The sequence below is a fragment of the Ambystoma mexicanum genome, chromosome 10 (genome assembly GCF_040938575.1).
Source record: "Ambystoma mexicanum isolate Mex_15411 chromosome 10, UKY_AmexF1_1, whole genome shotgun sequence".
Classification (NCBI taxonomy): Eukaryota; Metazoa; Chordata; class Amphibia; order Caudata; family Ambystomatidae; genus Ambystoma; species Ambystoma mexicanum.
In genome coordinates this window covers 1,468,226,204-1,468,251,832 of record NC_090932.1, presented here as the reverse complement: position 1 = coordinate 1,468,251,832, position 25,629 = coordinate 1,468,226,204, and the positions used below count along the sequence as shown (strand labels likewise).

The 25,629-nt window shown below is 45.5% G+C and overlaps 1 protein-coding gene across 3 annotated transcripts in view; it reads right to left on the bottom strand.

Moving 5' to 3' along the window:
- Window positions 1–22,437: 22,437 nt before the first annotated feature.
- The window catches only part of ARPC3 (actin related protein 2/3 complex subunit 3), a 58,022-nt gene continuing 54,830 nt past the window's right edge, over window positions 22,438–25,629 (bottom strand). For all 3 annotated transcript variants that reach the window (XM_069619551.1, XM_069619550.1, XM_069619552.1), the window contains exon 7: window positions 22,438–23,233. In XM_069619551.1, the coding sequence (XP_069475652.1) occupies window positions 23,171–23,233 (63 nt within the window). In that variant the 3' untranslated portion in view covers window positions 22,438–23,170. The remainder of the gene's footprint in view (window positions 23,234–25,629) is intronic.

The following is a 25,629-nucleotide window of genomic DNA, read 5'->3' as shown; positions in this document are numbered from 1 at the left end:
GCTCTCCTGAGCTGGCGTAGTGGGAGAAGGTGCGGCAGGCACCCTTTTGTTATTAAATGCTCCTGCGGGGCGCATTTAATAACAATAGGCATCAGCACCCTATTTGCGGTTTGCATTGGAATAGGGCACTCATGCATTAGCATGAGTGTCCTATTCCAATGATTAACCCCCTGCAAGGTAAAAAGAAAATGTGGCGCATCCTGCCCCCCACAAACTCCCTGTTGACCAGGGGCGCGCAGGGAACCAATTCGCCCAGGGCGCTGCTGCCGGCCCTGCCTGCAGGTGCTCCCAGCTCTCTGCGCCTCGATAGTTAACTCGGCTCCGACGGGGCAAAACAGTCCAGGATCTCATGGCCTCCGCACAACAGGTAACTGTATTTAGAGCAACATTTCCAGCACCTACATGCTACACAGCAGTGTCATGATTGCCTGTGGTCAGGCCTGACCCCTTAACTCGACCTCAGTTGAGGCTGTGAAAAATGGACACGAGGTCATTAGTCCTGTTCATGCTGATATGTACCCCGGCCAGTGTCGTAGCACAAGAAGACAGCTTGCCTGAGTGTGTGTGCCTTTTGGCATGATTAATCCAATACAGCCAGGAATGTGTGAAGTTCTTTAGATTCAAAGAGACACCATTCTAAGGAATTACTCTGAATTATGCACTTGACACTGGGGGTATTAGGTTAATATTTTTAATATCACACCTAGCTTCTACAAGCTCTAATTTGCATTACACATGCCAAAACGGAAGCAAACATAAAATAACATATCTTTCTTATGATCAGAACTGCTGTATGAGCGAAGAGCATGGTTGCATTAATGGAAAGCAGAACAAGTGCTCATTTTAGTTTAACAGCTGGAGTGACTTGGGAGGTATGCTATGCTGTGCTAGGCTAGACGCCTTTTAGTCTCAATATGCACCCAGCAAGTCCCCAAACTTAACTCACCTTTAGATCAGGATGTGCTTCGAATGAAACAATGCCTTCTGAGGTTTAATGAGTTCTGCTTAGCTGGGCTCAAATACTTCCTCCCTGCCACTGCGTCAGCCACTTCCCCAGCCCCGCTGGCCTCTGTCCGTCTGCTGCTTGATGGGCAAATTCCCTTCCCCTTCTTTGTGCTGGCGCCTTACGTGGAAGGTTAAGGCCTAACGCTTCAGAATGTCACTTTGATTCTTGACAATACGGTCTTCCATGTGAAAGAAGTGTCTGTATTTGTTCGGTGACCATCTTCATTATATCAAAATGGGCCTTGGTTCAGCAAAGGGATAAGGCATGTTATTGGCTTCTGAAAAGCCTTCTCAAGCGTGTACATGCTATTCGTGTCTATTGATGTTTCCGGTCCATGACTCCTTATCAGATGTAATGGTGTGAAGGCATCTCTTTGCACATGCTGCATGCAGTTAAGCCAAAAGGTACTTTCTGAAGCAAGTTTCTGCATCTGCTCCCTGACCGTTATTTTCAATGACCCTATTTAGAAACTTGCCATTTAGTAATTAACAATAAGCTTCGCCATTCTTTTACCTACAAGTCGCCTAATTTGTGAACAAAGCTATTTTACCAGGCTCATTATCTCATGACAGCAGCCCCCTTCCAGCTAGGCGCAGCCTCATGGTTCAGAGCTCCATCATGGAGCCTCTATCTTATATGGGCTCTCAAGCGCCCCCCCACCAGTGATCCCAGTTTTGATAAGTTTCATATGCAATGTCATTATTGTAAAATATAAACTCACATTAAAACCAAACAGTTCTATAATAACCTGGACTTCCTATCGCAAAATGTGGCTGTGGGAATAGTCTACTCCAAAAATGTCCCTCCACCCTGCTCAGATGATTGGTAAATGTAATTAGGACCCATTGAGATGGCTAATGGAAGCGGCCAGATGGTACCAGATGGAAAAGAACAAAGAAGCATTATATGCATTTTGTAGTAAAACATGTTTGTTCAGAGATCAAAGGTACGTACCTGTGAGGAATTAGACCATCAGCATGGTGGGCATGCACTAACCTGGGCTTTTTTTAAATTGTTTAATTAGATGGAATGATGCTAGACCTACATCAGGAAAATGTGTGCGGCAAAAGCATACACCTGTGCACTCTGGCTACAGGCGCAGTCCGCCCCTCTCATATTTAGTTGGAATGTGACAGACAGGAGTACACAATGTCATCTCCAGGAAGGGGGAGGACCAACCTCCCCCTGCCATGGTCAGCCTGATTAACTATCAAAGGCTCCTGTTCTTTTGTTAGGTCCTGTATCTAATGGCAGCAATTAACATACAAATGTAGGGTACTTCGTCCGGCCCACATGGGGCCTGGCTGCAGAGGTTAACAAAGGAGACAGGAAATCCAACAGCCTTTCATATGTAACTGTCAACCTTAAGCCAGCCCCCGCCTCAGTATCAATGACAGTGAACTGTCACGTCTGGGACTGTTAGTAGGCCTCCCCGCTAGGGGGACCCCATTCATAATGTAGAAGAAAGTGATTTGTAGGAGCCAGAGAGTCTGGTCCCACCGCAGCTTCAAGGGAGACCTGCCACTTTAACAGGGACCACATAGAGAGGACTATTAACCAGAAAGACTTTTTGAACACAACGGACAGGAAGATGGGTGGGACTTAGTAACACAAGGGAGTGAGCCCAGAGCTCTTTCTGTTGAGAGAAAGGTTCTGCGATTTTAGTTCAGGGGCGCACCTTGTCCTGTTTTCACCCTTTTACCTTTCCTGTTGCAAAGCACTCTGGTTATGACCTCACACATAGAGGAGATTGTTGGTAGGGACCCCTAGATTGGTTCATTCAGGTAGACTCAACCTGCAACAATCACTGTGGCCCACAGCTATAAAAGAGGTACAAGCCCCTCTTTTGGCTGATCATCTGAAGACTTAATAAGAAGAAAAGAGAACTCAGCCTTGGAACATGGCTGAAAGTACAGTCTTAAAAACAGACATCAGGGCAACTGAACCCAGTACACACTCGTCTATACAATTTTCACACAATACTCAACATTATTGAAGATTACTTGAACAACATCCAAACTTCAGGTTAGAGGACATATTTATCTTTTTCATCCAATGATTTAATACATGACAAAATGTTTCGGTTTAAATTGCTTAGAAGAGTGTGCACCGGGTTCAGTCGCCCTGATCATTTGTCTGTTTTTATGATTAACCTACCTGGGTCGAGCAGGGTTTAACCAGGAGCCCTTACATTTAATAGTGAAGGTACAGTCTGCCTTACATCTTCTGCCACTGAGGGAAGGCCAGGATATCCAAAGAGGGAAGCAAGATCCTTTCCCTAAACATCTCCCAGTGAACAGAGGAAGATACAGAACTCAGAAGAGCCTCCAGCTGAGCCAGAACTGGTATCCAGCCAGCACACAGCGTGCCCTGCTAAGCTCTGCAGCAAGCTTCCTGGATAGGAAGTGCCTAAAGGTCTCTGAACCTACAACCGAGGGCAAGGCAGCTGCCTGCAAAACACAACTCTGCTTTAGGCCGTCCGCCTTAAAAGGACAACGCAAACCCATTGAAGAAGCTGTAGGAAGTGCTGCGACGAGCCTCTGCTGATGTCCACATTAAAGGACATTTTCGAGCAAGTTAGTTCCTCGATCCGCAACTGATGGCAACGCTGACTGGTGTCAAGCCTCTGTTGCTTAAAAACACTGAGACGTCTTGACCAGTGCTTCAGAACTGCTGATCAGCACTGAGCCACTGATTCCTGACCCGATCTGCCGTGTAGGTCAGCCTGAAGCCATTCGTCGAGCTTCACTCGTCGAACCATCATGCCACCCGATACCCTTAGCGACTCCTGTCTCGAACTCGGTCACAGAAGCCTGCAAAACGCCCTGAAGCCGAATCAATCATCAGTACATTGTGGTTCTGTCCCCCTACACCTTCCCAGAAGGCCCCTAGAGACATTTTAAGAACCATTGCCCCCTGTGTGCTAAAGCCAAGAAACCTTAAACTGTTGTGGTTATTAACCATACCGACTCCCCTCCTGTCAGTATCCAGAGCACATCATTTTCCTTCTTTGAAACTGTCCTCCGCATTGCTATACAGTGTGGGTTGTATTTCGTAGTGTTGTTAGACTGTCTGTTGTGATTAATAAAGTAGATATTTTACTGTGTTGCAACTAACCAATGATCCATGACCTTTCGGAGATAAGCCTGCCATTCAGTCCACGTTACCAAAACTGGACGATGTTTATAATTGGTTGTTATTCCAATCTGTTTCAATCTATTCTGGTGTATTAGAGATGTGGGGCTGATTGATGGTTTACAAACAGATATTCACCCCTGGGCCACTGGTACCCTGGAGGTTGATTAGTCACAGTACCAAGGAAGGCTTTGGGGAAAGAGGCCTCACAAGTGCACAGTGCATCCCAGTGCAAATAACAAAAATAGTCTGCATTTGAAAACTTAGTATAAACACGCAACATATAATCAGGTACAACAGGAACGGTTGCATATTATCAAATCCAAGGTCAGCGACCCTGTCCAGACCCCCTGTAAATTCCAGCAGCCAACGCACACCCACGCGTAAGAGCACCACCTGTCGCACGCGATAGGATACAGTCATACCATCCAAGGATGCTATGATTTTCTGCTGGCAAGGCAAATGCGAATGAAAGCAGCTTGTCGCAGGAGATGTGGTCAGGGCCATCTTAACAGTTTTGGGAACCCGGGGCACAGACAGCCTTCCCCCCACCTCCCTGAAACCCATGTGCCCCCCAAAACGCATGTGCCCTCCGAAAACCCATGTCACCCCCCCCCCCCACAACGCCATGCCCCCTCCCAATGTGAAAAATGAAGGGATTACATATCTCGAATCCAATTCAAAAGATACTCCTCTAAGCTTTAAATGGATTATCTAGTTGTTAATAAAATATAAACATTATACATCTGTGATCTGTTTCCCCAAGAGGATGACATATTAAGGACATTTCACTTTGTTTTTGTTTCGAATAATATATATTTTGATAGAAAATAAAGGAAAAGGATTTTAAGCAAGCATTTATTAAACAAAATGAAAACCTAACAGTTCAACATGAACAGAAGTATTGCATTGGCGTACAGACAGGGTGGAATGACATGAGGAGGGACACAGTCTCTGTAGGTGTTGTTTGGTTATTTGCCCACTCATTGCCAGCCCATGGCCCCGCTAATTGCCAATCCCACCCATTCCTGCCTCTGCCCGTCCAAAACACCTCCTCATGGAAACTCTTTGAGCTGTGTTAATTTACCATCAGGCTTTGCATTCAAAGTTCCTGCCAGGTTTTGTTCAAACCAGTCTTCTGAGAGTTAATGACTTAATTGGAGTACACAGACACACTGAATGGGGGTGCAAAACACTGAAGGAAACACAGTGGCAAAGGAGAATAAGCACTGCAAGCTATGCAGCAGGCGGTGTATGTGCAGGGCAGGTATAAGGAGCATATCATTGCAGAAAATGCAAGATGTAAGTGTAATTGACTGAGCTCAGTTGGCTATAGAGGTGCATGTTTGAGGGGCTTAGAACTACAGGGCACAGTGCGGCGGGTGGCTTAGGGGCAACATGCTCGCCTCGGAAGCAAGACGACACAGCAACACAAGTTCGAACCCCGGACCAGATCAACGCAGGTCGTGCTTTGTTTGTCTCGGCGTGTGCGCAGATGAATGAAAACACCAGAAAAAGGCCCATTGTTTCTTATTCCTGCACGAATAAATATATCTCAAATGTTAAGCCCGTTTGGAAACATTAACATGCTTGCCAGTGTGTTTGCCATCTGTCAATGTGGGCTCATCATATCATATGGGCTCCCCATAATGACATGAGAAACTTTAATGACTGTATGATACTATTTTGATGTCCTCCCAAAGCATCAAACCCCATTTATGTCAGGAAATCAGTCTTAAAACATTGTTAATTTTAGAGCCTCTATGGTAGGTAACATTTAGTGTGCATTGAAGACAAAAGTACCAGTTTAACACTCTCCCTTCTTACGTTTTGGGCTAACTTCAACACTGTGGCTGACGCAGACGGTCACGGGCCACCCCTGTGTCCTGGTGTTTTAGGGGCCCATCGCCCATGGCAAGAGGTATTGATTTGGAACAGGAAGTATTGTTTGGGTATTGAGTGTTCGGCTGGTATGGCTTGGCGATGAAGGACTTGCCCCAGAAGGTGTCCATCGATAATCATGTAGGGTGAGGGGGGAGCGGGAGCTTCTGGAGGCAGAGGCAACCCAGCAGCAGGGCGTCAAGGCTTTCACTCTTCGGCATAGGCGTTTTACAGCTACATCTTAAAGAAAGTAGCTATTGCTGGAAGATGCTGTGCCATTCACCCAAAACGGAAAAAATTAACATTGCATGTACCCACATAATTTACGAGGGCCCCTCCCCCAACAATGCCCACAGACCCAAAAAAGTGCCTCCTCCCCTTCCCACAGGCCCATTCCAACGCCAACCCTAAAACTGGAAGAAAAAAAGTTATTTGCCCAACGCTATCTCTACAAGAGGGGCAGGATGCGTTGATTCGAACTGCGGTCTCCATGTCCAGCGTGGGCCAGGGCCAGGCAAAAATGCCTTAGGAAAAGTGGCCCACACCACATTCGCAGACCTCAATACAATATTTTTTCAGGACAAACTAAATAGTACCTTTTCATGCATTTAAGTATAACATTTGTGTCAATTTGGAGAATTAAAAAACGAAAAAAGGTCCAACACTGGTCAAAACACCAGCTCTAGTGAACTCACAGTACAAATGGACCCATATTGGCCCACACCAGCTTTTTGTCCCAGCCCTTCAGACAGTGTGCCCTAATGCCCAGGTCTATCCGAACCTGCAACACTGCACACCTAGCCTTAATGACTGCCACCTCCCATCACACAGGGTGCAATGGGAGCCATACGAGTGACTGCCTCCCAGCTTGTCATCCATTCATCAAACGGTCCCAGAAATGATATTACATCAGGACAATTACATTAAACAATATATAATTGCACTACACGCATAACCACCAATAACAACCTCTGCTGGGCTCAAATTAGAAGGACCGTCACGCCTCGAGGTAGGACGCTAAAGTGCGTAGGAAACACCGATTGCACGTGTTGAGAAATTCCCACCTTGCCGACTCCCCTCCAAGCCCACACGTTTGCTGCATGCACCCAAAACAGTTTCACTGGCACTTACTGCCGCGGGACTGGTCTATCAAAATAGAACTGTCATATTGAAAGGTTATTTATTTCAGTTAGGTTTTATAATTGCTCTAATTTACTGAAGATACTGCAGTCCTGTGCCGACGTGCTGTCAGTGACACCATCTTAACAATGCGAGCCTCATATAGAAATGCTGCTAGTTCAATGAAACGTTAACATAACTACTGAAACTATCTGCAAATGCGTTTAAAATCACTTTAAAAAGACACTGCACACCTCATTCCGTTCGTCCAGTAAATCAGGCCCTAGAGCCAGGGGCGTCGGCCAGGACAGGACTCATTTCCCCAGCTTGCGAGCCGTCGCTGTGTTGTGGGGCAATTTGCCCTGGGTCTGGCGGTTAACGCTCCTAGTGTGAAGTGAGCCTACCTTTCTTCCCCGCCCCCTTTTGTATCAGTGGGGTGGCCTTGTTGAAGCAGGGCCTGCAGCCTTGCCATGGCTGATGGTGCTCCTGCAGCGCCTCATACTTTGGCAGGCCGCCATAACAAACATGAACGCCGTCATTGAGCCCGAGAATGGCTCACGCCCTTCACCCATCAGCGTGCCAGGGCCCCAGGACCAGCCATAGAACTCACCTTAGTGCTGCACTGCTGCGTTCCACTGGGGCGTGCGCCGCCGCATTTCAGTGTGCACTGGATACTGGTGCATATAGAAGGCCCACACTTTTTTTAAGACATAAAATGGCATTCCCAGTTCCCTGGTGGATCCTCGACGAGAAGAGCAGCACATGGGGCCTCGTGCTCCGGTATGGTGCTGCTCGTGCACAGACAGCTTGATTGTGTTCAGAGCCTGACACGCACACACCTACAAATTGAAATCAACCATTGGCTAGGTGCTGTCTGCCTGCATGATGATGCATGGCAACAGACTTTCATTGGTTGATGTGTTGTGTGGCTCGGCAGTTGCAGAGGCAGAGCCAGGGCGATGAGCCCAATCCACCAAAATTGTTTTTTTCGTGTCAAGTGTTCTGTTGAAGCCAGACACACTTGCACCAAGAGAACACATGACTTTGTCCTAATCAGTAAGCAAACTTTAAATTAAAGTCACAGGGAGGGGAGCTGTGCCCGTGCCTCCTGCTGCAGGCACGTGTTATTTTCGCACTCTCCAGCCCAACATGGCCTGGCCCCTGCCCCCTCCATGGCCCCCAGGATGGGGGCCCAGGGCAATTGCCTCGTTTGCCCCCCCCATAGAGACGTCCCCGGATGTGGTGTGAGCATGGGCAGCACCAGCACTGGGCTTGGAAGGGGTCACTTTGATGTGATGCCCAGCCCACTCCAACAGCAAGAGATTGCTAAAGTTCACAAATGTTAGAAATGTGACAACCATTAACGTAGGTGTTGTGTCCTGTCTCCGTGCCTCGGCACGAGGGGAGACAGGACGCGCAGGGCCTTGTCAGTAGGCCGCAGTGGCGCAGCTCCACCGGGAGCGAAATGAGACACGTCGGGTGCCTCCTCTCTTACAGTTCTAATGGGGCAGATTACCACACAGTCGTTGAGCCGAGCGGGTGGCTTGGTGGCAGTTCTTAAGCCATACCGCCCCCTTCTGGGGCTGGGCCCCACTGTCTAACTGGGCACCTCACCTTCCATGTCCGGCTCACCCATGTCCGGTTCGCTCCACTGCTCCCACGTCCTGTCACCCACTTCAACCTCCTCCTGAAGGTGAGCGGGGTCTCCTTCGTTCAACTGGGGATCTTCATCTTCTTGGTGACACTCGCCATCAGTCCACAGGTTGTGTGGCACCGCCTTGAACCACGGCGCATTTCGTGTCACCTGTCGGCGTCCTCTCTTTACAGTTATCATGGTCCCTTGTTTTTCACTGACAGTCCATGGGAACAAATCGTAGCGGGAGTCCAGTTTGGACCTTTTCGGATTTCACAGCATGACCACCTGGTCGCCCACCTGATGGTCGGATGGCTTCGACCTCTCTTGGCAGTCATGTGTGCATTGGCCCCCGTTCTCCTCCTTTCGGTGCGCTCCTTGTCGAAACGGTCCGGGCTCCTGCTGGGGTGATGTGGAATGGAGGACTTTATGACGGTGCCAAACATGAGGTCGGCTGGCGGGACACCCGTCGTGCTGTGAGGGGTGACTCAGTAGTTTCACAGAAAGCGGTAGAGGTCGACCTTCCACGGGCTGGCGTTTGCTCTTGACAGCCTGAGCACTTTGTTGAGTGTCCTCATGAACAGTTCCACATCCCCATTCGCCTGGAGCCACCTTGGCATGATGCAATGGTACTTTGTATTCAGTTCCTGCAGGTATTGTTTGAATTCCTCCCCTTGGAATGGTGCGCCGTTATCACTCTTGATTTGTGTGGGCAGTCCATGCGTTGCGAACATCTTCTCCATGGCGGGAATTACCACTTCTGCTGCCCTGGATTCAACTACCTCGACCTCCGGATATCGGGAGTGATCGTCGATGGCCACCAGGAGGTAGAAGCCTTCTTGTAGTGTGCAAAAATCGATGCTGATCGCATTCCATCTGCCAAGGCCACGTTCCGCCGACTGGATCGGTTCTGGATTCGGTGGAGCTCCACTTATCTGGCACGGTAGACAGGTGTTTATTAGCCTTTCAACCTTCTCGTCTATCTGTGGAAACCACACTCGACACCGGATTCGAGCCTTCGTCCGAGCCATCCCTTGGTGGCCTTCATGGGCTAATGCCATTATTCTGTCCTGGAGGCTCGACGGGACGACAATGCGGTTTCCCCTGAGTAGCAGTCCTTGCTCTGTGATCGACAGATCCTGTCGTATGGTGAACATCCCCGTGAGGAATGCCTTTGCTTCCGCTGTCCTGTTGTGGGTGTTTTTCATGAAGGACTTCCATCGCCTGAGATGATGGCATCCTTCACCAGGTTGCAGCACGGGTCCTTGTGTGTCTCCGATTCAATGTCCTCGATGCTGACAGCCTTTGGTCTCATGGCCCGCAAAACCTGGCAGATATGTTCCTCGGTCTCTTCGGCTGCCTGGACTTCATGTGGAGTCGCCGCTCAAGGGTGTCTTGAGAGGAAGTCCGCCAGGTTTCCACTTCTCGGCTGATAGGCCAATTCAAAATTGTACTGCTGGAGGTGCAGCAGCCATTTGGCTATTCTGGCCGGCGGGTGAGAGGATGTGCCCATGAAGATAGGCAATTGCGATCCGTAACTGCTGTGAATCTTCTGCCATAGAGATAGAGGTGGAAGTGACGACACCCCCACAGTCCGGCAATCGCCTCCTTCTCAATGTGCGAGTATCGCTGCTCTGTCATTGTGAGGGCTCTTGACGCATATGCAATGGGTCTCTTCTCCCCTTCTTTGGTGACCTGCATGAGGATGGCCCCTAGGCCGACAGGGCTCGCATACACAAATAGTTCAGTTGGGAGTTTGGTGTCGTAGTAGGCCATCTTTGTGTTGATTGACAGCGACTCCTTGATGTTTTTAAAAGCCTCCCGACACGCCTGCCCCCATTCCCACTTTGTGTTAAGCTTGGTAAGTTCTCGCAGGGGTTCAGAGAGTGTGGCCAAGTTACGGATGAACCTCCCACAGTACGTGGCCATTCCCCAGGAAGCTGCGCACTTCAGTAGGTGTCTGCAACCTTCTGGGGGTCCGGGGAGATGCCAGTGTTGCTGAACTTGTAGCCAAAGAAAGATATTTCCGTTTTGAAGAATTCACATTTTTCTTTGTGAATAGTTAACCCAGCGTCATCTACTCTGCCCAGGAGCATCTGCAGTCTCCTCAAGTGTTCTTCTCTGTCCTGAGCATGGATCAGGATGTCGTCACTCACATATGAGGACCCCTGGTATGTCCCGGATGACCTCCTGAATAGTCTGTTGAAAAACTTCGGCAGCCGATGAGATCCCAAAGCTTAGACGTTTATATCTCCGTAATCCCAGGTGTGTCGAAAAAGTTATGTATCGACAGTCCTTATGCAGCGTGAGCTGGTGGTATCCAGCTTTCAGATCAACTTTGGAGAAGACTCGTGACCCGGTGAGATCAGCCACAATTTCGTCGAGCGTAGGTTTGATAGGGCGCTCCCGCTTGATTGCAGTGTTCGGTAGACGCATGTCTATGCAAATCTGGACTTTTACCGGCCGTTTGGGTTTTTTTGTGACCACCATCGGGGAAACCCATGGCGTCGGCCCAGTTACCTCTTCTATTATGCCTGCTTCCTCCAATGCTTTAAGTTCTTTCTCCACTTGTTCTCCTGGTTCTCTATGGTAATTAAAATTGTAATTATTTTTCACAACGTTGTAGCTGGAGGATTGGCTCGAACACCCAACCTTTCAGGTATACGTCACAACACTTACTGACTGTACCAAAGAGACCGGCTTGGAAGTTATTGTACAGCAAGCCATGTAATATCAATTAGAGCAAACGCTTGTTTTGAATTAACATGCCAAGATTCACAGCAAAACTGCACCAATTAGATCATATACAGTTTATAACAAGGAGAAGTGCTGGAAATACGATTGGGTGGTGGTTGTGGGGGCTTGTTGGGGGGGGGAGGGGCGGTAATTGGTGGGCTGCGATGCAGTAGTCCCGCTTTTATGTTGTTGGTCATCACGGTTTTTCGTTTTGGAAATCTGGTCACCCTACCTACATGAACGTGACACCCAGCGGCGGCGGCAGCAGCAAACACAAAGTAGACTGCCAATGCATCAATAGACCCCCCCCCAGTGGTCTTCAAAGTATGGGGCTAGGGGAGCTGGCACCTTCTGAAGGGGATGTGAATCCCACAGCGTGAAGCACCGTTTTAGGCCTATCTGCATTTCAACCAAGGCTTTGGCAGAGTCCCCTGAAAGGGGCAAGCTGGCTGTGGCAACTGTGGAGCCGGGGCTTTGTGGGGTTCCCGTCTGTCCGCCACTACCAGGTAAATGTGAGACATTTCAGGAAACAAAAACCTGCACAATTGTGGTTGCCTAAGTGGTCCTGAAATGGCAGGGCAGATGCCCGTCTCAAAAACACCTCCCTTCTACACGTTTAACACTTTCAGGCATGAAAGGTGCAGGCGGCTGGTGAGCAGAAAGGGTGCAGGTACAAGCTGTTCACAGCGAGTGCTCCCGATGGCCTGCTTTGCGCACTTTGCGTTTCCAGAGCAATAGAAGACAGGACCATCTGCAAAATATTCCAAACCAGTGATTCGTTCTGGATTGCGGCAGACCCAGCATTGAAGGTTAGTGTGAGGGGTGCAAGCTGCGTGCTGTGAGAAACAATAGGCAGGGGACCTTATGCTAAACGCTTTTACGTTTCTTCCTGGTGGTTTCTTACACAGCCAACTCCTGTTCCTTTCCCCATTCATCTTTTTCTCGCGGGCAGGCAGCCAGATCTGTGCCTTGTTATGGCCCTCTTGCAAGATCTGTTTAGAGACTCTCCTCGGGGAGTGCTGCCGGGTGAACGGTGCTGCTGCAGGCAGTAGAACCCCCAGTGCACATCCCACATAGAGAGAGAGAACCAGTGGGCTCTCAGTAAGCAGTGTGAACCGGTGGGCTCTCAGTGAGCAGTGTGACCAGCGTTTGCAAAGGTCTTTGTTGCATCTAGAATATCCGCCTCGGTTTGTGCAGCGATTTACGAAGTGTGGAAAAAACATGGCAGCAATTGGGATCTGCTTTAATTCACGTTCTGCTTGCAGAGATTCCTTTGTTCCTGTGGATAACGCAACCTTCCACATTTGTTGACTCTAAGGCTGCTTTCATAAATCCTTGCTCATTTACACTGTAAAACGTTAAAGCAGGATACACTTTTAGCCATTAAAGAGCAGTACCTGCTAAAGGTGAGCACACCAGGGTCACAGTTCTTTGTTTGTCTACTGCACTATTGCAACTTTTGGCATCATCTGATTTCCCTGCATGAAGGGATGCACCAGTTATCATAGTATAATTTTTGGATAGTGGCCAGCATGACTTGCGGCCTCGACAGTGGCCAGCATATGACTTGCGGCCTTGACACACTTTAGATACAACACCTGTAAAAGGAGGGGGCTAGTTCCTTGTGTCTTTCATGGCTACTAAACAAGCTCATGGGCCTCTGACGAAGAGAAGCAGAGAGGCTGCTCTGGGCAAACTAACCTTCCTTCCAACCCTCTCTACCCCGAGTAACTAACAATGGCAACCTAACTATTTTTAGATCAAGTGCACCTGTGTATCCAGAACACCAACCCGTTTAATGGTGTACAATGTCCGGGTGGGGCTAGGAGTCCTGGTCTGTGGAATGCCCACGTGGTTGTCTAGCAATAGCTTTAATTACCATACATTTGATCTTGGGCACTACAACCGACTAGGCTCTACCACGTAACCTCTACCGCATCTTTTCTCAAGTGTTTAATAGCAACTGGAGACACATAACTTAGTACCAGAGAAAGCAACGATCAACCATGTGGGCTTTGATTGCTCAGGTAAAAGATAAGTATTTATATAACCGATCACATACAAAAGTAAATTCGTTTGCTGGCACTGAAGAAGGATATAAGTGTGAAAGGACAAATAAGCAATCAATTCCAACTAATGAAAGGAAATATTTAGGGAAACTAGAAGTGATCCTCTGCTCACCCAGGACAGCCCAAGCCTCAAAAACAATTGCTGACAAATGAGTTTATGGGTCATTGTTTTCAAACCCATCACAGTTTGATTGAGGGTTGACACAAATGAAATTGCGCCAAGTCTCGTGTGCATTATGCAGGTCTCCCTCTACCCGGCACTCTTCTGGCCAGGCCCATACCTCCGGCCACACCCCTTTTCATTTCTCATGCCACTTAAAGCATCGAATAGCAAATACAGAGCTGAAGGAAGAAACAGAACCAAAAGGGTGAAACATGACAGCCACATACATTACATGTAAGGGGCGAAGGACAGGGGTGAGAGAGGCAAGATGATAGATCCAGGGATACAGAGAGGCAGACTAAAAAAGGAGTGTGAGAGAGGCACACAGAGAGAGACAGATCAAACTGAAAAGGGGGAATAAAGAATGATACATACTAAGAGAATGAAGGAGAAATGTATGCAATAGGGAATACGAGAACACACAAGGGAGAGTGAAAGAGTGAGTAAGAGCACAAACAGGACACCCGAAGGAGGGAGAGGGGGAAGGGTGACAGGACAGGGGAAGGAACAGAAAGAACAAAGGAGGGAATGTGATAAATTTAGAGATAGTGGAGAGAGTGAGCAGGGGAAGAAGAGTGATAAGGGAAAATAGAAGCCAGTGTAAATTAAGAATTCAAAAAGAAAAAAAGACATGTTCAGAGCGAGCCTGTTCCATGCTGTGTAAATTCCATCTTCCGTGATCAGTCTTTGGATCTTTGACATTGGAAACATGTGCCCCCTGCTATAAAACAATCCGAGAGAACTGGTTAGAAGAGCTGGCTTCAACCCTCCTGCCGCAGAAGTATACTATTCCATTCTCGTGGTGTTTTGCTCCTTGGTATGCATTTCCACCACCATAGAAAACCAAATGTTATCTGGAGCTCAATAAGATACCCCTCAGGGCTTGCCCTGCCCTTCAAGACGGTGCTACGAACTACAACTCCGTTCCGAGTTGTAGTCCACACATATTTAGAAAGAGCTCAGGCGCATCAAACAAGTCTACACAAGTCTGTGCATGGACACGCTGTGCCACTCGTGCGGCAAGCTGCGTTCCTTGTTAAAAACCAGTGCTATGGGGGTCACATACACTGACCACACTGCTAGCTACCCAACATCTACGCTGAGAGGGGATAGCAGCAAAGCTTCTCCGAGAGCAAAGGTCCTTTGAGGCATTTAACCCTGTTGTCCTAATCCACTGGTTCCCCCTGGTCCTTTGGGAAGTCCAGTATACGTGGACAGTGGCACAGCTTTGGTCCTTTGGGAAGTCCATTATACATGGACAGTGGCACAGCTCTGCGGTCACATGGGTCCGGGCAAGTTGCAGCAGCAAGACTACTTTACAATCTTGTTTGCTTTAGAGTTCTTGAACTTCAATTCAAGGCTTGTTCCAGGGAAAGATAAAAGAACAGAGCAGAGTCCCCCACCAAAAGCATCATAGTCGCTTTGCACACACTTTTGTCATAACCTGGTCTGCTGGGGGAGCAGGTACACACAATTTAAAAGTAGGAATACGTGCATCCTTGTTTGTATTTGCCTCTATGGGGTTGGGAGTGAAGACTATACGGCACGGAAATAATAGTGAGAAAAAAAGTTACATTTCAAAAGCTTGTCAACCATAGTAAACTCAGAATAAGAACCGTGCAGTAATCAGCCCCAAATAAGGACATCCAAGTAACAGCAGAAATGTCCAACCCCCTAAGCTAGCCTTCACACCCACGACCTGGCCTACACTCACCAACTCCATATTCGAGGCATCCTCTCTTGCAGGCAGAATGACAGACAGATTTAAGGGAGCTCCAAATTCACACATTTCTCTCCAGCCACCTGTAATTGACAAACCCCTTCCATCTCAAAGTGCTACGCTCCCTCTTCAAGGGGGGGGGGGCATTTAAGAGACCACTTTAAAGCGAGGACACCATACCTGGTAACTTTTGAGATCCAGATCAAGAGGGAAAGAGGAACCAGCGAAGGAATGGGGGCATCATACCATCATTTGCTTTTGTATCATTCTTTTCATTGCGCTTAGGCCATCTATGTGTTCAGAGTTCACGATGAAATGCCAGGTGCACTCACACCGCTCAGAGGAACTCTCAGAGTCCTGCGTTCAGCAACTGCGGTTACCTTCCAAAATTGAAGCGAACAAGCAAGCCGCAAACTATCCCAGACTAACCTAGTGGTAGCTATGGTCAACAGTCAAGGACAACTTTTAGAAGGGGAAGCAGGGTTCACAAGAGTACAGGGTAACAGTATTACTGTGAATAAAAGGCATGTCCACAAAACATTCTGAAAATATATTTTAGAGCAGGGTGTCAAAGTCTGCATGCTAAGTCAGGCCTTTGGAGTCTATCCATAAGGGCCTCCACACACAGTGCATGATGTAGAGGACCTCTTTGAGGCAGAGGAGATCAAAGACGAGGCTTTCCGGTTACAGAGGCATCCTTTCCATTAACCTGAGAGAAAGGCAGTCTCCCCAGTAGGTGGTTCTGTGCAGAGCAGCTAGGGTGATAGAAACATTCAAAAGCATTGCAAGGTAAACAACACAATGACAAGCAAAAATGAAATAAGAGCATAGACACAGAGTCACATTCCCCATTAAACAGCCGTTTGCTTTTAAGCAAAATCCAAATGATATTTTGTTCTGCAGCCATCCAAAGGGACGTTAGCACCCAATATAAAGAATACAACTAGTCCAAGCTCAACAAGACACACGAGCATCGCCCATCAAATATCACTTGTTCCTGGGACAAGCTATTACCAGGAACCCATGCCTCAGCCTTCATCGTTATCTGAAACTAACTGTTTAAGAAGGTTACCTTGCATGAAGAATTCAAAATCGTACATCAAAATCAAATTAAAGCTGCAGGCAGAGATACAGCTCTTCCAAACACTGCGATACCCTGGACGGTATTGCGGCAGCAGCCACTAGAGGAGTTGCTGCTTTAGCGATTATGTGGCACAAATATATATTTCTGTACCGTGCATCAGTTGTTACTATTGGGCACAATTTTCTGTTGGGCGCTTCCATGTCTGCAGCAGTGATCTAATCTTGTGCACTGTTGGTGATCTGTCATCTGAACACTGAAATATTGGCTGTGTTGCCCTACTGAATTGTTGGTACATCCTATGGCTTTGAATCCAACGATCTCTGAAATGTGTGCTGTAAAAAAATAAGCATATCGACCTGTTAATTTCACGCACAAATAAACATCTCAAGGCAGAACCCCAACAATCAGCACAAGTGGTTTCAGGATTGCTTACTTTTGCGTGGAGTCATTACGGGGAAAAACGTTACACTAAATTACTTTAAAAATCCAACAGCCACTACCTTGCATTATCCTGTTCATTTACGGCCCATATGCGATGCATTTGAATACAAACCAGCCCACTGTCCGTTTGAGTTTAAAACCCTGTATATAGGGCCCCAGGTTATATCGGGAATTGGGCTCTAAATGTGTAAAAGATTCATATGACAAGGTTGCATTCTTACCAACTGGCGACCAACCAAATATTGGGCAGAGCCATCTTACTTCCCAGGCATTCTCAAGAATTCAGCCTTCAATAAAGGCACCATTCACTAAAAAGTCGTAGAGTAGCTGATGTTGGCAAGAGTAGCCCTTTCTCGAAGGAGTGTGAAGTAGCTAAGAAGATCTAGTAATATCTGCATTCCGCCATCTCGAAAGGCAAATGATTGGCCTTTGGACTGCAATGGATTTCTACAGCGATTCCTTGTAGCCACAGATCTGGGGTTCTGCAGACTGAATCAAAGGCTGCCACCAACCAGTGGCGCCCACACGGCCAGCTGTGCAAGGAGACTCGCAGATTAGGTGCTTTAGGGAACTCCAGCCTCGAGGCACTTTGGGAACTACCAGGGCAAAATGTATTTTTCCAGCCATGATGAAGTTTAATGGTGCGTAAACCAGGCCGGGGAAACACAGATACTGAGCACCCGACACTAGGGGTGTTGGATAAAACATTTTGCTCTCTTCTACCCTTCACTGGACACTTAATCTTCAAAGAGTGCAGGAACGGGGACTCCTCTGAATTCAGCACCTAGAAACACTTGTGTACAGGCACGTCACACATGATTCCATTCTCTGGCCGTTCATTGGGAATCAACACGTTATCCCCTCTTTTCAACTTCTTGGGTGAAGACAATACCAAGAAAGCAGCATCAGACCCTCAGCAAACATAGGCTTAACAATTTGCAGGAAACAGAATCCATCTTCATCCAATGTGTCTTGCTAGTCTTAGCAAAGGAAGAAATTACAGTGGCAGTGCCCCTGTTAAAGAAACATTTGTCTGCTTTGCAGGCAATGTAGTCTTTGGCATATTATCTGATAAATATATATTATATTTTTTATTATGTGATTTGGTTAACTATTTACACCACATAAATTTAGAAAGACAGAAAATGTCATTACATAATTTTAAAACTCAAATACATCTAACAAGTAAACAAATCCATATAAAAGATAATCAATCCATCATGTGCATTTTTTATTGAAATATCTATTTCCAATACAATCCATATATGATGAACTGCAGCATTAAGAGATGACATCTCTCCCAAGAATATTGCAGTCCAGAATTGGTCTAAATATTTTCAGTATTTCTCACAAAATTCCCATAGCGTTTGTCATTCTGCTTCTAAAGCAGGACACAATGTTAACAAATGATGTGCCGTTTCCACTTCTTATTTATATAGCCTACATATTCTCAGATAGTTAATATACAATATTAAGAGGATTGGCAATCGCAAATACTTGCAGACTATGCAAGGAGGAGGCTGAATCAGAATCAATCCGCCATTTAGTAATTTCATGCACAGCACTTCAATCAATACGAGAAAGCTATCTAAAATCGGAGCCTTACGGGGTCCCTGAAGAATCGAGCTGGTGGCCGCGTATGATCAGTGGCCAAAGAACTGGTTGGACCATTGCCACTACCAAAATTCTACAGTCAGCGTTGGAAAAAAATTGACTCAGAGACCAAGGGTGGGAATGATAGATAAAAATGCAACCAAGAATAGCAGGAGAAATGCAACAGTACAAATACACGAACCAGGAAAGGAAAAGAAACGGAAAGAAGGATCAAAAGGAGCCGCATCAGTTTTTGTAAAAACAATTAATTTTGTTAACGCAAATAAAAAAAAAAAATGAACAAAATATAAACTATGCTCCTAAGTGAACATTCGTCAGAAGTTGGTCAAAACGTAGCCACATAGCAAATCGCCATATATTATTAGAACAAGAAATTCAAACATAGCAGGGCAAGTCAATAGGGACACCTTGTCGAAAGTACTCCTGATAGGTTAAATTAGATAATTTAGACACATTACTTCTATCCCAATCTGCAGCCTTTTGCTAAATCTCTTTACAGGTCAAGCTCACATTTACTGGGGAGACAGTTTAAAACCAATTACATCATGAAAAGCAATTATATTTTAACCATTCTCCGAGTACACACACACACCTCTTACAGTCATATCATGAAATTTTAGTAGCGTGATGCAGAGTTTCTCTTCCGACAGTATTTTCAGTAATAAAGAGTTGAGCAATTTTCCATCTGGTGTATAGATATCATACAAAGCCCCCTACATAAAGCCTCAGGTTTTAAAAGCACCAAAGCTGAGTGCCACAATTTGCCTTCTAATACGTTTAGCCAACATTCCTTCTTGCTCTGTAATGCCTCTAACCCACATAGCGCACTAAGGACAATACAGGATTTATGCATTTTTTTCTCGGAGGAGCCTGAGAAACTTGGAAAGAAAAACCGCAGCGTTTTCAAACACAATAACATTGTATTTATGTGTGCAGTAGCTTCAAAAGCTACCGCAAACATAAATACAACGTTTTTAAAGCTGTGGTTTTATTTCTATGTTTTCCAGGCTCCTCCAGCCCGGAAAATGAGGAAAAAAAACGCAGCTAGTGTTTTTTATTTAAAAAAATAGCACTTACCAACATGCAGCTGCAGCTTTTCTGCCTGTAGTCTCCGGTCTCAGTCCTCCGAGTCCCGGCACCAATGAAGGAAAAGCCACCCAGTGGTAGCTTTTGTTTACTACAGCTGGCTGGCTTTTCCTTCATTAGTGCCGCAAAAGCCAAAGCAAGCACAGCGGCGGGCATCCATTTCACAAAATGGATGCCCCCATGTGCTTCCCTTTGAGCTTCATTTTCTCAAAATTTTACATAGGGACTTAAATAAAAAGTGCCAATCTATTTTCTTTATTATTGCCCATCTTTTTTTGCAATAACATTTTTTGGGCTAACCATTCGTTTAAGTTCTTTATTTCCCCTGCAATTAATGCATCATAAATGTGCCCGAGTTTCCGTTTGAAGCAATTATGCTTCTTTTGTAAATGTAGAACATTTGAGAATTTCACTAATCCCGTTATAGTACTCAAAATGGCTGAAAGAGGCTACAACATTCCCATAGGCATATTTGTTCATCATCTCAAAATAAAAGATCAGCTTTCTTCTCTGTCCAAGTGAACCTATTACCAGACAGATCAATATTGTATGCACCATTTAGGTATTTAGATGGCTTCTCATCAAAAAGTGATAATATTAATTTCAGGACCACTTATCTATTAATCATTCATTTAAAATACGTTACCGGCTGAAATAACAGTTATGAAAGCAATCAATCCATGAGGAGGTTTGACCAAGTGTAGTAAGGAGCATTTATGGGATCATCTTTCAAATAGAACTGTACCAATCCAAAACTCTAAAGGAAAGTACGCCAACATCTGGTAGAGTGGTAGTTTGAGCTTTCAAATGAAGCAGCCTCAAGAATAACCACTCCACCATATGTGCTGCCATACTAATCACAACCGTAATTTGTAATTGGTGGACTTTGAAAATTTAAAATCACTAGTAATGATATATGACGAGCTTGGGGATTATTGTATGACCATTTATTTACAATCATTTTCACATGAGTCAATACAAAAGATGCTTCTGTTCCACCGGTTAGGGTGAGGGGGTTTCAAACAAATGATTAAAATCGTTTTAGAAGGAAATCATTGAGTCATTAACACTACAGCAAGGACAACACTGTTTACTTTGAGGTAAAAACTCCTTCATACTTAAATTACACCTTGCTCCCACCATCAAACCTCCAAACGGTCTCCCAAGAGGTCCTTGATTAGCCTTTTTTGTACAATATTGTAGCCATCTAAATAATGTTGAGTGAGCCAGGTTTCCTGCAGGAGAAAAAGATTAGCATCTTGCAAAAATTGGCCTTGATGATCGGAAATAAAGTAGTTGTAACCTTTAGTGTTCCACGTGGTAAGTGCAAGAGGCTTAGTCAAGTTACAGTTCATGCTACATCAAAAGCTTCTTCCCGATCTAAAAGAGAGTAGTATAATGTAGTTTATGTGATATACGCACAACCCACTTCACATAGGCTCATCAGGGGTGGGTGAGCCGGAGAACCACGATACAAATTAGTAATACATGGTGGAATAATGCCAATACTGTTGTGTAGACAGGCAATGCGATTCCAGAGGTGAAGGCACAAAGTGCTTAACTCTGGTGCAAGATAGCCTCTGCTCGAGTCTCCCAAACCAAAGGAGAAGAACATAGCCGGTATGTAAGAAGAGCCCTGTGAGAGGATTTCTGCCGAGGGCTGTGTGGGTGCAATCGGCTCTTGTCTGACTGAATGTACCCATTAACATGGCAAAGCATGCCTTCACTAAGACTTGTGGGCACATGATCCAGAGTCTTTTCTGGGTGAAGGTTGAGATGCAAGATGGATGACTAGAGCAGGACTGTCCCTTGACTCCAGGAGCTTGGTTTGGGTGGGAGGAGTCGAGATCTTGTCGATTAGAGTGAGCAGCGCGTCTAATGAATGGACCACTGAATGTTGCGTTACCCAACGAATAGGACGGGTTTAAGTTTGTGGAAAATCAGAGCTTTGAACTCACAAAGTGACACAGTGGAAGCTGCATAAAGCAGATGCGAACGATAAAGAGAAAGGTTTATTCAGCGGTAGATGTGCCATCTGGAGCTCACCACCTCACTTATTTTTTCCATCAAAAGACAGAACAATGACATACAGAATGAATACAAAGCAGACTCGTTGCTGTTATAACTCACAGAAAACAGCTCACAGACATGAAAAGATACAAAGAACATGACAAGATAAAATAAAGTAAATATTGAATTTAAGTCTGCTGGGGATGTGGCAATGAAATGAGGAGCAAGCCAGAAAAAAAAACATTGTCAGTTAAGAGGGATGGAAGAGTTAGGGGCAAAAAGTGGTAACTGGGTATGGGTAGGGAAGAGGTCTTCATTTAACATTCAAGGAAGGAGTAATACAGCTACCATACATCGTATCTGTTTTTTTGTTTAAACGAAATCTGTACCACGGGTATGGTTTCAATGAGGAAACAAATGTGGAATAATGAGTTAATATTTGCATTTCGGTGGGATGTATTCATTTGAAATGACAGATACGTGCTGTCGAGTGGACAGTCCTGCAGTATGTACTTTAGCTCAATGTATTGTGACTTAAGTATTTAAGGTTTCAACTTGCCCAAAATAAAAATGTGAAGTACATTTTAAGTTGGAGTACAATTGGGAGGCATTTTCCAGTACAGCACAAATATTACAACTTGACGGAAATAAAAACGGGAACACAGCATGTTGACTTTCTAAGCCAGTGACATCTAACAGACCCACAACAAAAGGAAGAAAACGTCAGATGAAGGATTGGATTTATTTAAAAAGATAATTTTATTGGTCACTTGTTTTGCATGAGTACCTCTCGTTTGCTGTTGCAAGTGATCTGTGCCTTTCTACTATTATTAAAAAATAATAAATTAGTATCTGAAATCATTACCTTTTCCTTCCAACTCAGTTACATTATATGTGCATAGGCATCACGATTAACACAGCATAGCTAGAGACAAGATGGTTTCTTTTGTAACGTGTGTAAGCCTGGTCAGAAAGTCTTCGCTAAATCCTATTGGAACCCTTTTTCGAACATGGGACCATATCTAGTGCTGCTCGCATATCCTATGCAAGTACCTTGGATCCACTTGGATTTCTTGGTAACCTCGATTACAGATTTGAATGAAGCGTGAAGCAGAGCAACAAAGACGTTTTTACATTGGCAAGATACTGTGGTTCATTGGTTGCTGTATAATAAGGCGCGTATCTCCCACTGGATACATTCATACAATATAAAAAAAACTCTAAGAAAGATGGAATAAAGAACTTCCATAACAACTAGTTAGAAATATATTCATTTTAATTGAGTGCCAGCTTAACACTGTTTGCAGAAGTACCCATAAGGACCATGTATTCAGATTTATCATCCGATCCAGCTAAAAGGAACACAATGGGGTTTCATCACGTTGCTATAAAATTATGGCAAAAACTTTATACAACTTGGTGCTGAAATCCAAAAGAATGCATTTTTTCCCTCTTTGCAGCGATTGCATTTGTTCATTGTCCAGGCGCAGAGAGAGACTTGTTCATAAACTGCCTCTTCACAAAGCAGGTCCACCACTGAAAAAAGGAAACAAACGTGTTATATGCTTCGAGCAGTCTAGAAAGGACAGTTGCTTCGGTGTACATTTGAAAACACAACCAGAAGACAACCATAAACTGCTTTAACTTATAAGAGCATTAGTCTAAGAGTTGGAGGCCCAACGCCAGGTGCATATAGGATAAATGGGTTGTCACACCTAGTTGGCCAGCTTTCCGAAGAGTAACAGAACACAGTCTATGGCGCATCATGGCAAACTGCAGATCACTATGCTAAAGAATCCATTAACAAGAGTAATTTTTCAACTGCTTATACATTAACTATTTTCCACTTTCATCCTACTTTAGCTTAGTAAGACTACTATCTTAGACAAACCAGTACATAAGAAACTTGGTGAAAAATACAGAATACAGCATACACTGCCAGAACAGTAGACCTAGAAATGTGTATGATCCTCCGTGGACCCCATTGTGTCATCATAAAAACACCCCAGGGCACCACTGTACAGAAATTATGCATCCCATCACAGCAAAATCATAACAGAAATACAAGAAATAAGCCATAAAACACGTTGATCCTGCAATTTTTCAGTTTACAAAAAACACATTGACAATAGCCACCAGTTTAAACCTCAAAGCTGCTTTAATAAATGCTGGATCCCCGGTTGCACATGCCACTGAGATAGTTGACCTTATCCAGACTGAAAACTGGCTTTTTGGCCATCACAGAATCCTGGCTACATGCTGCTGCAGGCCTTGCCCTTATGCTAGCTAGTCCCGATGGATACACCATTCTAAAATCTGATAGAACTGAAGCACCTGGAGGAGGCCTAGCCCTCATTGTCAAAGCAAATCTCTCAATCAGACTAGCTCCTACCCTAGACATTAAATCATGTGAAAGTCTTACAGCAAAGCCATCCATCAACTCTCAGACTCTTACTATCCCACCTGATCTATAGACCTCCATGCCCTATGGGCACCTTTGAGGAGGACATGTCCACCATCCTGTCGAACAATCTAAAAACTCCTCATAAGTCATTCTATTAGGGGATATTAACCTGGGATTTAATGATCCTAAAGACTTACATGCATCTGAAGTGGCCAATATCCTAACTGAACTTGGTCTTACCCAGAGAGTGTTCCACCCGGCCCATAACAAAGGGAGAATACTTGACTGGGTGGCAGACTATAACTGCAACATCTCCAACTCGTCAATCTCCCCCCAGATCTGGACAGACCACCACCTCGTGACATTCTCCCTAGCAACCAATATACCTACCTCCTCCCCCATCCAGTTGGCTCCACCCATACCAACTAGGAACAAAAAGAACATTACGCCTGACAACCAACTCCCTCTGATTCTCCCCACACTTAATTCTTTGCCTGAAAGCTTGGGCCCCGAGACATTAGTGAAGGACTACAACAAGATTATATCCACCTCCCTTGACTCAATTGCGCCATATAAAATGACAAAGTAAGCCCAAAGCCCATCTAAATTCGTGGTACACACCACACCTGAAAAATATACGCACTAAAAAGAGACAATGTGAGGTATCCTGGAGACTACTACCTTCTGAGGAAAATAAAATTAACCATAGGACGAACTGCACTCTATAAAGCGCGAAATACTCCTGGCTAAACGTGAAACCAATAAATATTGAAAGAATTAGAACCCCCAGTCCCAGTGCTGGACAATTGCGTGAAAGATAAACCTTGGTCTCCAACATACAGCAAGCATTGGCCAACAAAGTCACGAACCTACAAGCTAAAATTGCCAAGAGAAAAGCATCACTAACCCACACCACATCCACTAAAATTCCCCCCACACCTCCCAAAAATACAGCATGCCCACCCTGCTTCAAGTTCTCCAAGTCTCTATCATCGAGACTGAAAAAATTATACTGTCGCTCAAACCATCAAATTGTCAGGGCAACCAATGCCCGGCCCAACTGATAGAGGATGCAGCTAGAGATCTGGCCCCCTTCATCTCCAAACTCATCAACGCCTCATTCTCCTTGGGCACTATACCAAGCAACCTTAAAGAATCTTGGGCGCTCCCCTTACTTAAAAAAAACATTAGATCCGGCCATACCCACCAACTACCGACCGATCACAACACTGCCATTTCTTCTGAAAATTATAGATAAAATGGCCTACCTCCAAATCAGCCCTACTCCTCTCCTATTGGACCCATCGGCTGCATTCGAACTTGTGGACCACGTGGTCCTCTGCAGCCATCTGGACTTGGCTGCTCACTTTTCTGAGCAAGCCATTACATGGATACAATCCTTTCTAAACAATTGGACTATGAGGGTATTCTCCCCCACTGCAGCTGCATACTCTATCCCCATCACCTGCAGGGTCCCCCAGGGATCATGCGTTTCACCCACCTTATACAACATTTTCACGAAGCCCCT